This window comes from Prunus mume, linkage group LG7 (assembly GCF_029339155.1).
Source record: "Prunus mume cultivar Tortuosa linkage group LG7, ASM2933915v1, whole genome shotgun sequence".
NCBI classification, from domain to species: domain Eukaryota; kingdom Viridiplantae; phylum Streptophyta; class Magnoliopsida; order Rosales; family Rosaceae; genus Prunus; species Prunus mume.
Genome location: NC_142704.1, coordinates 465,261 through 479,229, shown reverse-complemented (window position 1 = coordinate 479,229; position 13,969 = coordinate 465,261). Strand labels below are relative to the sequence as shown.

At 37.5% G+C, this 13,969-nt stretch overlaps 2 protein-coding genes and 1 pseudogene across 3 annotated transcripts; 1 reads left to right on the top strand and 2 right to left on the bottom strand.

The window, feature by feature from the left end:
- The first annotated feature begins 216 nt into the window (after window positions 1-216).
- Window positions 217-2,097, top strand: LOC103337372 (leucoanthocyanidin dioxygenase). Its single transcript, XM_008240525.2, has 2 exons — window positions 217-1,037; window positions 1,255-2,097. Exons 1-2 carry the CDS (start codon window positions 778-780, stop codon window positions 1,817-1,819), a joined length of 825 nt encoding a protein of 274 aa, XP_008238747.2. The 5' UTR covers window positions 217-777; the 3' UTR covers window positions 1,820-2,097.
- A 1,937-nt stretch (window positions 2,098-4,034) lies between these two features.
- On the bottom strand, window positions 4,035-7,592 carry LOC103337370 (DNA repair protein XRCC3 homolog). Of its 2 annotated transcripts, XM_008240524.2 has the most exons (4): window positions 7,430-7,592; window positions 5,212-6,253; window positions 4,839-5,025; window positions 4,035-4,337 (listed from the first exon to the last, which is right to left on the bottom strand). In XM_008240524.2, the coding sequence occupies exons 2-4, from the start codon at window positions 6,068-6,070 to the stop codon at window positions 4,334-4,336; spliced, it is 1,050 nt and encodes a 349-aa protein (XP_008238746.2). In that variant the 5' UTR covers window positions 6,071-6,253; window positions 7,430-7,592; the 3' UTR covers window positions 4,035-4,333. The 2 variants fall into 2 exon arrangements, with proteins under 2 accessions (XP_008238746.2, XP_088898153.1); XM_089042027.1 differs by lacking the exons at window positions 4,035-4,337; window positions 4,839-5,025 and having other exon boundaries at window positions 5,036-6,253; window positions 7,430-7,588.
- Window positions 7,593-8,351: 759 nt separating this feature from the next.
- LOC148915150 (uncharacterized) lies at window positions 8,352-11,645 on the bottom strand (annotated as a pseudogene).
- Between the last annotated feature and the right edge of the window lie 2,324 nt (window positions 11,646-13,969).

The window sequence follows — 13,969 nt, the reverse complement described above, 5'->3', positions numbered from 1 at the left end:
TATTAGTTTTTGGACCAAAAACATAAAACAAATTAGTTTCAAGAACAATGCATTTAAATGCTATAGTTAGGCACATATGAAATTGAGAAGTGAAGAACAGAAGTCTTGTAGCTGGCACTGTTTGAAACTCTGAAAGGACTGTTAGAATTGTAGCTTACCCTCCAGTCAAACCTCCCTTGTATGAGAAGTCTGGTGGGTGAGAAGGTCACATGGACAACAGACCCAAAATCACACAAAATCAACACAAACACATTCCCCACTCTCTCTAACACACACAGACACTCTCTCTTGTTGGTAAGAAGTTCCCCTTGAAATATCTCTGTAAGCACCTCCAACTACTAATTTGGCTATACACTACTATAAAAGCAACATTACTAATACACCATTAAACCATTGCTTCATCAATCCACCATAATAAAAGATTATAGGCCTGCACTTTTAGTGTAAAAAAAAGCTATTAAAGAAAGCTAGCCAAGAGTTCAGAGCTTACGAAGAGCCGGCTGCCAAAATGGTGAGCTCTGGTTCAGTGGACTCAAGCTCTGATTCAGTGAACTCAAGAGTTGAGACCTTGGCCAGCAGTGGAATTGCAACAATCCCAAGGAGTACATCAGACCCAAGGAAGAGCTCGTAAACATCGGTGACATCTTCGAACAGGAGAAGAGCACTGATGGGCCTCAAGTTCCCACCATTGATTTGAAGGAGATAGACTCTGAGAACGAAAAGGTGAGAGAGAGATGCAGGGAGGAGTTGAAGAAGGCAGCAGTGGACTGGGGTGTCATGCATCTTGTGAACCATGGCATCTCCGATGAGCTCATGGACCGTGTCAGGAAGGCTGGGAAGGCCTTTTTCGATCTTCCCATTGAGCAAAAGGAGAAGTATGCCAATGACCAGGCCTCTGGCAAAATTCAAGGCTATGGAAGCAAGCTTGCAAACAATGCCTCTGGGCAGCTTGAGTGGGAGGACTACTTCTTCCACCTTGTATACCCTGAGGACAAGCGTGACTTGTCCATTTGGCCTCAAACACCTGCTGATTACATGTAAGTACTCAAGGGAAAAAAAAAAAAAAATTCTTATCATGCTTAATTGAATGAAAATTTTGAACATATCCTAGAAAATAACACAACATTCTTTAACGAATTATCAATTGTTTACATAACTTTCTTTTCATAGATATCAATATTCTGTCTTATCAACAATTTTGTTTTTTCAGACCCTCAATATTTCTGTTAACATAGATAGTTAATACCTTTGCAGTGAGGCTACTGCCGAGTATGCTAAGGAACTGAGGGCGCTAGCAACCAAGGTACTGCGCGTGCTGTCACTTGGGCTGGGATTGGAAGAAGGGAGGCTGGAGAAGGAAGTTGGGGGGCTTGAGGAGCTTCTCTTGCAAATGAAAATCAACTACTACCCAGTTTGCCCTCAGCCAGAGCTTGCACTTGGTGTTGAAGCTCACACTGATGTCAGTGCACTCTCCTTCATACTCCACAACATGGTTCCTGGCCTGCAGCTTTTCTATGAAGGCAAGTGGGTCACTGCCAAGTGTGTTCCAAATTCCATTGTCATGCATATTGGGGACACCATTGAGATTTTGAGCAACGGTAAGTACAAAAGCATTCTTCACAGAGGAATGGTGAACAAGGAGAAGGTGAGGATTTCATGGGCAGTTTTCTGTGAGCCACCAAAGGAGAAGATCATCCTTAAGCCGCTCCCGGAAACTGTGTCGGAGACTGAGCCGCCAATCTTCCCACCAAGAACTTTTGCTGAGCACATTCACCACAAGTTGTTCAGGAAGAGTCAAGAGGCTCTGCTCAACAAGTGAAGCTACTTATATTAGTTATCATATTATTGTGAAATTATCGTACTTATGAAGCCATTTATGGCTTAGTTTGGATGATATATCTTGGTTGCCATGTATCTGCTCTTCTAGCTACCGTCTACCTGCTTTGTTGAATAATATTTATTTTATGTCCCTTGTACCTGTGATTAATGGCTATTTCTAGTCCAGATCTCATTATATGGGTGGTCTCATTTATCTTATTTTATGTAACTTGGCATCTTCAAGTTTGGTATATATGAGTGCTTCATATTGTTTATTAAGCTGGAAAATTTACAAGTGAGATTGCACCAAGGCAACCATAATGCAATCCATTTTAATATTTTGGAAAGATAAAAATGTCTTTTTTCTTTCTTTCTTAACTAATGAGAACAATTTCTTCCTTCATTTTTTTTAAGAAGATGTACCACTTACCCATACCCCGTCAGAAGCACACATGATCCAATGATTTATATTAGATACATTGTTTCAATTCTATTTCAAATACATTTTACCCAAGTGTATTTATAGTTTTTAATCTAATTTAGCTTTATTATAAAATCTATCATAATGGACCCTAAACGAATTTACTGGATATTAAGTGAGTTAATAAAATTGACACAATTTCCCTAATAAATCAATAAATAAATGGACACAAATTTGTTCAGAGTTCAGAAATTTATGGACGTCCCCTGGCATATTATAATGATACAACATACTATGTTTCTAACTAGTTCTGGATGTGGCCAAAAGAATAATATTATGAGAACTGAGGTACGATAAAAATTAAAGAGCAAAGTTGAGGACAGTCGTTCACGCGCATATTGGTGACTTTATGGACGTTGATCCACGACGGGACAGAAATCCATTCACAACTTACGTAGTCAAACTCAAGGCCAATATCAACTATAAAGCCCTAATCTCCTAGTTATATACGAGGGTGGTTTTTGAATTAAACCACCAGTCTATGGCATGGTCTCAACCAAATTCTGGCGGGACAGACGATTGGAGGTCAAAGTATTTATATAATCATAAAGTTATGATTAAACTTTAGATTACAACTTGTACTTAGAGCATCTCCACCCAAGCTGTCAAAAGCCAGGTGGAGTGCTAAAAGTCTAGAAAAGGTGGCTAACTCATATCCACCCGAAGTGTTATATCCGACATGTAAATAACATTTTCTAAACCAACGACAATTTTGACAACAAGTAACAAAGACGTTATTTCAATTATCGAGAGTTTTTTAATGAATGGACCCCGCATGCTGTGTATAAAAGTGACTTTTTCAAGCTTACATATGCTTTTCTCTTATCATATTTTCTTTGTTTTTTATTTATTCTTTAATAAAATAATAATTTTATTTAACAGTTCAGATGGAATAAGAAGTTGTTCATGATGTTAAGTTAAATAATTTTATTTAACAGTTCGGGTGGAATAAGAAGTTATTCATGATGTTAAATTAACACCTAGCCGTCAAATTCAAATGTGATGTTTTTTATTTGACAGTTCCTTGGAAATGCTCTTACCATTCCAAATTATTATAACACTTAAAGTTTTGACTGGACTTTCCAAAAAAGTTCTTTGCGTCAATGGAGTGTTCTCTCTCTTTATTCATTTGCCAAACCCTGATTTTTGACTGACGTTTAACCTTACTAATTTTTGTCATTTACCACCAGCAACCAAGTTGAATATGTAAGCATAAGCAACAACGGAGTTTTCCACGTCTTTTCATAATGCATGGACAATTACTCAAAAGTATGTGATGAGTAATAATATATTCCATCAGAACATCATATGCAGTAATTAATATTGCTAAACAAAATTAACCCAACTGATGGTTTCCTTTTAGAGATCTGTTTCTTAACTCAGAAAACTGTTTTCATTCTTTCCTCAACGATCGATTCCTATATTCCTTTGAGCTCTTTTTTCGTTTTTATAAGTGTTATTTGTATTGTAATACCATATATGCTTAGCATATGTAACAATAAGGAAGAAAGAGCTGAATGACGAATCTAATTTCACAAATTATAACTGGACAACCAAAAAACACAAAGCTTTCCTCATCTCACAACGTTAAGCAACCAATTTAAAGCGCACAAATGATGAGCAAACAATTAAGAAATTATATATACGGATGGGGCAAGTTACCTTAAATATACTTGTGATATAACGAGAGAACATGATGGCATGATTGATCATGGAACTGAAAGAAAGAACGTGATACCATCAAGAAAGTTACGGTTTCCAATCTCAAAATTAATTGGCAACAGCAGAGCATCCCAAATATCTTAATAAAACACAAATTTTGCATATATACAGGGATATAAACACATCACACCAAAACTCTCAGCCACATTAAGTGCCTGGAAGGTCGAATATCTACAGGGATATAAACACATCACGCCAAAATTTTACAAAGGATATCAATTCTCCCAGCACCTTATTTGAAGTCAGCTGGCTGATCATAAGTTTTTGTCAATCTCTGTTGGAGCTCAGACGTATCAATGCTTCTCCCATCACTCACCTGTGTATTTACACACCAAATATGAGGTATTGATGGAGAAATGTTCTCATGTCAGACTGCTTTGCTTTGAAATGGTAGTCGAAATTTGCAATCTGAACAATATAAGTATTTGTCTGGTAGCATAAGTACTCTTCTAAGAGAACTTTAGCCATGGTTGATAGACAAGATACTTTTTACACAAGCGATATTATAAAGGAGGGGGACTCAAAAACAGAAGATCTAAAGTGCGTGAACCACTTGAGCTACAAACCCCCTTGCAGTAAGGATATTTAAGTAGCCAAGAAAAGAAAAGTGGCAAATTAAATCCCTAACTAAAGTCGAAGACTGTTGCCAATGATTCTAACCGTCATGGTGACATGTTATGTTACTATATTGTGTATCAAGACCATTGATTAGTCGGATTATGTCCGAATTCAGTACAAAGTGCTGATTAACAGTTGTATATATATCTCGAAATTTAACACATATTATTTGAGAAAATTAACTAGCTAGCTACCGTACCTTGAGATATTCGAGGGGGAGTTGTGATCGAAGAGATGCATAAAGGGTGGCCATTTCTTGTCTTCTTTGTCGTTCAACGTCTCTATGCATGATCTTCTTATTGCCCTTCGGGTTTTCATCATCAAATTCACCAAAAGTGATATTGGATGAAGATATTGATGCCTTGCGCTTCTGCCCAGATTTTGGCCTGCAAGTGGGATCATGACCATCTTTAGATGGAGTCGGTGGAAGGGATTCATTTTCTTGAGTTGTGTGCTCTGTGTAGGGAAGGCAGGAGATTTGGAACAGCTCATTATTTTCCATATATTTTATCCCCAACACAAGTCCTCGCAATGCAATTATTAGCCAATTACCGTCGATACTCCAACTACACCTTCTTTTGTGATTACAAATTGAGCTGATGCAGGGGCCAAATGTGGGGAAAAAACAACATTAAGTCTCCTTTGTGTTTGACTGGATATACTTGTTGAACGTGCATAAGGACTGTTAACCCCAACAGATTCCTCATGCCTTGACAAGAACACCCTTGAATTGACGCAATGTGCCCAAGCCAATCCCAATGCTGGACTAACCCGTCTGGCTGATGTATGCAAGCACTCCAAGTTTCCCAATCTCACCCCATCTATTCCATCAGCTGGCCCAATGACATCCACCACCTGGTTGGTCAGAACCACTGCCACCCCAAACTTATTTGCCAAAGCCTTCAATTTCCCGGAAATCTTGAAAAACATTTCAGACCGGCGTTTCAAATCAGCGGGTGTTCTGTCATATTGTGACCCGAACAGTGCAGCAATGGAATCAATGACAATGAGCTTTACAGGTAACCGGGTGTGACCAATGCCCATAAATGTTTCTATGTCTCGAAGCACATGGACCATTTGTTGTGCATCATGAACGGCATGAACATATATGTCTTCCAATGGGTTCAACCCTATCAAGTTGGCATGTGATGCCTGATAATGGTTGGCTAGTTGCTGCAGTCGACGAAGTGGGAAGCTGAATTCTGTGTGTATGTAGAGGGAGGACCCTCCTAGTCCGCCATGTGAGGGTGGGAGCTGAGCTCTTACTGTTAGTTGGAGACAAACTTGGGTCTTTCCAGAACCGCTCTCCCCTACCAATTCTGTTATGGAGTTGCAGGGTATGCCGCCACCCAAGCAGCCATCTAGTATTGGGCATCCGATGCTTAATTTAGGGGTTGAAAGAGGAAGGACCAGGAGGTTTTGTGGTGTCATTTTTTCAAAGGAGTAGTAGAGGACCAAAACAACTCCCCTTAAACCTTTCCAACTGCTCTGAACTGAACTTCTCCTTAATTGCAGTAATGGCGGTCTTTGTGTATGACACGGACAATGCCTTTCCTTGAAACTTGTTCTTCTCCGCAATCATGAGCTTTACATTTGAACCCAATCTTCAAATCCCTGCACAACAAAATTATACATACGGAAATTAGATATACAAAAAGGTTGCGTCCCTCCAATCCATGCATTCATTCAGTTATCTTTCAAAACCAACACTGTCCTCCTACTCTAATATTCACTACTCAGTACAAGGAAAAGCTGTAGAGAGGACAAAAATGAGATGAATCCAATTTGCAAATAATATAGAACAATCCTTCAAGAAATTGAATGCACAGTTTGTTTGTAAACTCAAATATCTACAATAAAAAGTCCTATGAAATAGTAACAAGCAATTTGACATTGAAAAGTTATCCTTCTTCCATGTATATAAAACAGATAATAAACTGTATATGAGAAGCAAGTCCTTCAAGCTTATCAAGCAATCACCACCAAATTCAGTATGAAATAATCATAAACTGCATAATGGAAGCAAAAACCGATCATTCAATCACAGATACCAAAACAGATAATTCAATCATAATGGAAACACTAAGCCCATCACAGAAAATGGAAGCCAAAACAGAAACCCATCAATGGCTCAAAGAATTCTGGTGGGACATACGATTTGAGTTCAAAGTAACTACATCAATAATAAGGTGTGATTAGAATAGTACTCTATGACTTTAGACTACAACCCTAACTTGCCATTCCACATTTTCGTAACATTTAATTATAAGATTAAAGTTATGACTGGACTTTGAACCCAAAAAAGTTCTTTGGGTCTGGAGTATTCTTTCTGTTCATTGATTTTTCAAACCCTGCTTTTTGATTCATCACTAATTTTGGTCATTTATCACCTGCAATTGCACTCTACTGGCAAGTTGAATATTTGATTGGGAAACTTTTACTTTTGCATTTCTAATAATATATTTCCATGTAACTTTTTATTTATTCATTTAAGTTCTAACTTCCTAGAATATGAACACATAAACAAACATTAAGCATATTCTTTCATTCACACATAACACCACCTCAAGCAGAAATTTTCCTCCTGTAACTTAATTTTCTTATTTTATATAAAAACCCCCATAAGGGAATGTTCATCCTAAACCCCTTGTTTTGCTTTCTCATGAACCAAAGAGCCAGATACAGCTAAACCCCCACAAAACCCACAACGCGTACATACGCAAGCAAAAAATAAATGCAGACACTCAAATTTGTACATATGCACCATTAAGACAATTACAAATTATGTACCTTGGCCTAAAGCGTCTGCTATTGCCATTGTTTGGTGCTCGAAAAGTCTCCGAGCCTTCTGGGTTTTTGGGGAGTCAAATTTGCTGAACACTGACGCCAGGTCTAATTTGGGAGTATCTGGGGATTCTAAAGCTTTCTTGAGATCTCTTCATCCAAAAAAAAAAAAACAAAAAGCTTTTCTGAGAGTTTGAGCTTCTGGATCGATATGGTTCGGCCCATATTCGTAAACAGAGCAAAATATATATTTATTTGGCCCATAATCAAATAAATAATATTGTAATTGATGTTATCTTCTATTTTTGAGCTTAGTATTAAATTGTTAAAACTGATAAGGGTATATTTCAAATTTAAAGGCAACGGTGGACAAAATGATTTCTCTTAATAATAACTAACTTTTGAATAATTATATTTCCCTTATATACGGTGAAAGATGTTCTAAGTTTGAACTCCAAATTATCAAACAATTGTCATTGTTATAAGCATTTGCTAATTTCAAATTATAAAATGTTTTATGGGAGAAAAAAAAAAAGTTCAGTGCTATTCTGTTTGGATGAAGGAATTGCAAATTACATAGAATTCTAATGACGGAATTTAGATTTTCGTCATTTCAATTTCTGGCAATTGAAGATTTTAGTGTTTGGATTTATGTATGTCGAATTTTGTAAATGACAGAAATTGAAAATTTCAATGTTTGGATAGCTCATGTAAATTGTGAATGACAGAAATTAAATATTTCGAAAGAACAAAAAAATGATAACCGACATAGAAGGTATTCCTCGAAATATAAAATAACATATCGTTTTATTAACTAAATAACTAAACTTAAACAAACAGAGCATATTAGCAAACCAAATCACTCCCCACATGCAATAAACATCAACAACATACTCTCGTTTTTCTCAATTGGGAGTGCCTTCAGCATCTAAAATTGTTTGTCATTTTCTATCAGCCAAGCACATGCTTTGAGTTGTTTATTTTCACTAAGACCTAGTACTGCTTGTACTTAAGCGTATACCTCTGCTGGATCATGATTCTTAGTATTAGAATGGATAAACTCTTCAAATGATAAAGTCATTCTAGCAATCGAATCAGTAATAACATCTTTGACAACACCTCTTTTCTTTGTAGGAAGAATATCAGAAGAATTTGATGCACGATTTCTTCTCTTTTGACCATTTGTTGAGGTTGGTGAAATATCATCAATAACATGAATATCTTCTAAATCTTGTGGATCACCATCCAAATCAACACGATGAACTTCATTAGTAGGAGTCATAACCTCAGTTGCATCTGCAACTGTTTCAACACCCTCTCCAGTGGCTCTATCTTTGCCACACAAATCTACTATATTATCCCAATTTTCTATAACTTTTAATCGAAAACCTCTAGCATCATCATGAGACTACCAAACATATAATCAAAGTCAAATAAGAAAGAGAGAAGACCAAAATCGATTTTCAGCAACATATAACAATCAATAAAGCTTTTTGTTTCCTTACAGAGTATATAAAAAACTTTTCAGCAGCGTAGGCTTTTTCTTCAGAGTAAGGAAACGAAGGGTAAAACTTGAATAAGGCGATAACACAAAGAGATAAAGCTAGCAAACAACTACAGAGTTGTACCATAAACACAAATCACACACCAATTTCCATGGGCATAGAGTATTTTGTTAAAACTTCCCAAAATCTAGTCATAGTGCCTCAAAGATCACAAAAACCATTCATAAATTTACTCAGAAATACCCAATTTTGATAGCCATTCAGAAACCATAGTAACCCTAAAATAGAAAAATATAAATTGAATGAGAGAAAGGCTTGAAGACTGACCTTCAAATTTTGGGGTAGGTCGACCTATCTGTTTTCTTATCTCCACTAGGAACATCGCATTGGAAATAGGACGGGAGTGGTGACCCTATCAGCCTTTTCCACTCGATAAGCTATATCGACGCGAAGATGGCTCCATACCCTGAAAAGCCCTATTAGAATCGAAACAGACCAATTACCAGATCCACCTATCATCGCTGGCATAACCATAAAAAATATCATTAAAAAAGCGTGAGCCGTTATTAAAACATTATAAAGTTGATGATTACTGATCAGTTCACAATTGCATATCATTTTGTACCCTTCTAACTTATGATTTGGTTATGTTATTGAGTCAAACATGTGCTTTTAATCCCTTTTCTGCTTATCATTCAGTTCATTGAGCCTTAGGTAGCAATGGTGCCTTTGGATAAGAAAAGATGCAAAATGGTGCAAAAACGAAGCATGGGTTGGCAACTCATTTTGGCCTTAACGTCTTTCTCCCAACTTTGATTGGCCCATATAATATGTGCCTGGAAAGATGAGAGTCTGAACTGCAAGATGGACTACTCAAATAGATCAATTGATTAAGTCAACCCAATCAGTGAGCCCATCAAAATGCACACCATGCTCGGGAATGCAAGCTATTGTTGAGTCATGTCTTGACAAGACAAGACATGGAAACTTCGAAGGCATGGGCAGCTGACATTCCTAGAGGCATGGGCTACACATCAAATCAAGACATGGGCTACACATCAAATCAGAGCATGGGAACCTAATGGGCAGCTCGGACAAATGGGAATAGCTAGGAATGGGTGTGCTTCACCGCCAAAGGGGGAGCACAATTTGCACTCTATAAATAGAGTGATGCACACTCATTCAGAAAAAAGTCACTCCATTCAGCCTAAAATTCACTTCAGCCATCCTCTAACACTCCCATCCTTCCTAAACACTCCATTCAGTCCCAAATCAAAACAGCTCCAACAAGCCTTCCTTCCATTTTCCTACAATTTCCTCTTTCTCTGCCATCACCACTCACCCAAACTCATCCCAAATCACCTCTTTAGTTGCCATACTCTAGATGTGAAAGCTCTTGAGCAACATTAGGTGTGAGAAGCACTTGGAGAAGCCTTGGACACCACAAGTAACTTGAAATGGGTTTTCCACTCTTATTACATTCATTATGTTTTCTCATTTCTGTTTAAGTTTCATTTCCATTATGAGTAGCTAAATTCATAACTAGGACTTCGATGTAACCTAACATGAATATTCGGGTTTATAAGTTGAAGTTTTGAGTATCAAGTTTGATTCATGATTCATGTTCTTATTCATTATGCTTATCAGTTAATATGCTTGTTTGGATGATTGATCACCATTAGAACTTGTATATTAGCTATCTTGGTTTGAATCAAGAGTAGACACCATGCTTTGATTCGAATTGAACTATGAATAAGAAAAGTATGTATGGACATTCGACAACAGGGATTAGATACATGCTTGGTTGTTTAAATTGTTCTTCTATGCTTAATGAGTTCCTAATGCTTAATTTAGGTTAGACAACAAATGATCAAGTTAGGGAATTAGGAACACAAGGTTAGGACCAGACACCATGGCCTAATCACACTTTAGCTAGAATCAATCTTTGAATCCGAATTAGACTTGTCACTTGACTCCTTATAACCTAGAATTGAATTGTTATGGTGAATCGAATGCCCTAGTCTCCCAATCTGTTTTCCAGCCCACAAAAACACTCTTTGTTACATTTGCTCACTTTGCTTTTGTTTGAAATTTCGTTTTGCCTCATTTGTTCAACAATTACAATCACTCTTTGTTTAAATTCTATTTTAGACTTAACCTCCTACTTTCTTGAATTTGGTAATCTAAGTACATAACTAATTTTAACTTCTCAGTCCTCGTGGGTACGACCTGTACTTGTCTTGCTATATTACTAATTGGCCGTACAATTGCGAGTTAACATTTTAACAACAAATTTTGGCGCCGTTGCCGGATTGAATGAAAGTTCTTCCCTGGTTATGTGCCCAAGGTTACCCTATTCTTTTAGTAGTACTAATTAACTCAAGTTATTTTCTGTTTCAGGTAGTTTATGTCTAGAAATCCCTTACTTGAACAAGTGAGGTCTTCATTCCAACGTTCGAGATCTTTGAACACAAGACCATCTTTGCAACCAAACCGGGTGATCTCTGAAATTCAGAATCGTCTAGAAAGAGAGTTGGCAATGCGAAAGAGCAAGCCATTGCCACATTTGAAGGTCTTGCTATCCACACTGACCTCCCGGGTTCTTCACCTTCAAATTCGGAATCAAGTTCAGACCAAGAAGAAGAAGAAGAGATGGCTGCCAATGAGTTCATGGGAGACCTTGATATCCCAACAATTCCAGCATCCCCTTCAAGCATCTTGCTGCCCACCGCAGCTCGAAACTATGAGCTTAAATCTTCTCATCTTAATATGTTGTCTTCCTTTTATGGTTTACCTAATGAAGATCCATTAACCCATATAAAGGATATTTTTAATGCTGTGAGCATTGAACTTGACTGCCAATCCGCTTGAACATTGAACTGACTTACTCAACAACTTCCCCGCTCTCCCTTTCTCCATTCTATAGAAATGGAATCTCAGGTTGAACTGAACTTATTTAATGGATTGCGGGTCAGTCAAGTAACGAGGAACGCTAGTAGGAGTTTCCGTCCCTGCTGTCCTTAGTGAACGTGAACCTTGAAAGCAGTCTAGGAGCAAATTTGGTAGGAGTTGCTTGCCCAGTCAGAAAGCTAGGATCACAATCTTTGTCCACTCTAAGGAAGCCCCGTCTCAGGCGAAGGTTGCTCCGTATTCTCTTATTTCATAGAGCCTCTCTCCGTGGAGGAATGAATGAAGGTAACTAAGCGCAAGGAATGAATGAGCTCATCTTGTAAAGAATGAGGAGTGCACGGCTACACTATTTACTATAAAAAATATGAAAAAAGACCCTTCTAGTTGCATTAGTTTATACTTTATAGATATTAATTTGGTATAACCGCACGCCTAAACCCAAATAAAATACGTATATAAATTTGGTATAACCCGCACTATGGAAATTGTGAAATTACACCTATTTTGGTGGAAATTAAACTCGAGAATTTGATGTCTCAATTTCCATGATTTTTTCCTAGCGTCATTTAATAGATTCCGCGGTTAAGTTGCCAAACAAGGGAATTGTCAATTTCTCCTATTAAATTTCTGACTTTTAGCTAAATTCCGAGTTATTTTCCCTCATCCAAACAGAGGGTTATAGTTTGACTATAACATACTGAATTTAGTGCGTAGAGTGTACCCTTATGGGAATTGTGATATGTTGAATGTTGCCTTCGAAAAGAGTGTGTTGTAAAAATGTTAACTCGCAATTGTACGGGCCAATTAGTAATATAGCAAGACAAGAACGAGGTCGTACCCACGAGGACTGAGAAGTTAAAATTAGTTATGTACTTAGATTACCAAATTCAAGAAAGTAGGAGGTTAAGTCTAAAATAGAATTTAAAGCAAGAGTGATTGTAATTGTTGAACAAATGAGGCAAAACGAAATTTCAAACAAAAGCAAAGTGAGCAAATGTAACAAAGAGTGTTTTTGTGGGCTGGAAAACAAATTGGGAGACTAGGCATTCGATTCACCATAACAGTTCAATTCTAGGTTATAAGGAGTCAAGTGACAAGTCTAATTCGGATTCAAAGATTGATTCTAGCTAAAGTATGATTAGGCCATGGTGTCTGGTCCTAACCTTGTGTTCTTAATTCCCTAACTTGATCATTTGTTGTCTAACCTAAATTAAGCATTAGAAACTCATTAAGCATAGAAGAACAATTTAAACAACCAAGCATGTATCTAATCCCTGTTGTCGAATGTCCATACATACTTTTCTTATTCATAGTTCAATTCGAATCAAAGCATGGTGTCTACTCTTGATTCAAACCAAGATAGCTAATATACAAGTTCTAATGGTGATCAATCATCCAAACAAGCATATTAACTGATAAGCATAATGAATAAGAACATGAATCATGAATCAAACTTGGAACTCAAAACTTCAACTTATAAACCCAGAATATTCATGTTAGGTTACATCGAAGTCCTAGTTATGAATTTAGCTACTCATAATGGAAATGAAACTTAAACAGAAATGAGAAAACATAATGAATGTAATAAGAGTGGAAAACCCATTTCTGAAGTTACTTGTGGTGTCCAAGGCTTTTCCAAGTGCTTCTCCACACCTAATGCTGCTTCTAAGAGCTTCCTCACATCTAGAGTATGGCAACTAAAGAGGTGATTTGGGATGAGTTTGGGTGAGTGGTGATGGAAGAGAAAGAGGAAATTCGTGGAAATGGAAGGAAGGCTTGTTGGAGCTGTTTTGGTGATTTGGGACTGAATGGAGTGTTTGGGGAAGGATGAGAGTGTTAGAGGATGTCTGAAGTGAATTTTAGGCTGAATGGAGTGACTCCACTTGAATGAGTGTGCATCACTCTATTTATAGAGTGCAAATTGTGCTCCCCCTTTGGCTGGTGAAGCACACCCATTCCTAGTGTTCCCATTTGTCCGAGCTGCCCATTAGGTTCCCATGCTGCTGATTTGATGTGTAGCCCATGCCTCTAGGAATGTCAGCTGCCCATGCCTCTTGGAATGTTCAGCTGCCCATGCCTTCTGAGTTTCCATGCTGTCTTGTCAGCACATGGCTCAACAGCTAGCAGTTGC

Coding starts and splice junctions, on each gene's coding strand:
- LOC103337372 (XM_008240525.2), top strand. CDS start 778: ATGCATCTTGTGAACCATGGCATCTCCGATGAGCTCATGGACCGTGTC. Junction 1,038..1,254: donor CAAACACCTGCTGATTACAT/GTAAGTACTCAA, acceptor ATACCTTTGCAG/TGAGGCTACTGCCGAGTATG.
- LOC103337370 (XM_008240524.2), bottom strand. CDS start 6,070: ATGACACCACAAAACCTCCTGGTCCTTCCTCTTTCAACCCCTAAATTA. Junction 5,026..5,211: donor ATTTGTAATCACAAAAGAAG/GTGTAGTTGGAG, acceptor TCCCACTTGCAG/GCCAAAATCTGGGCAGAAGC.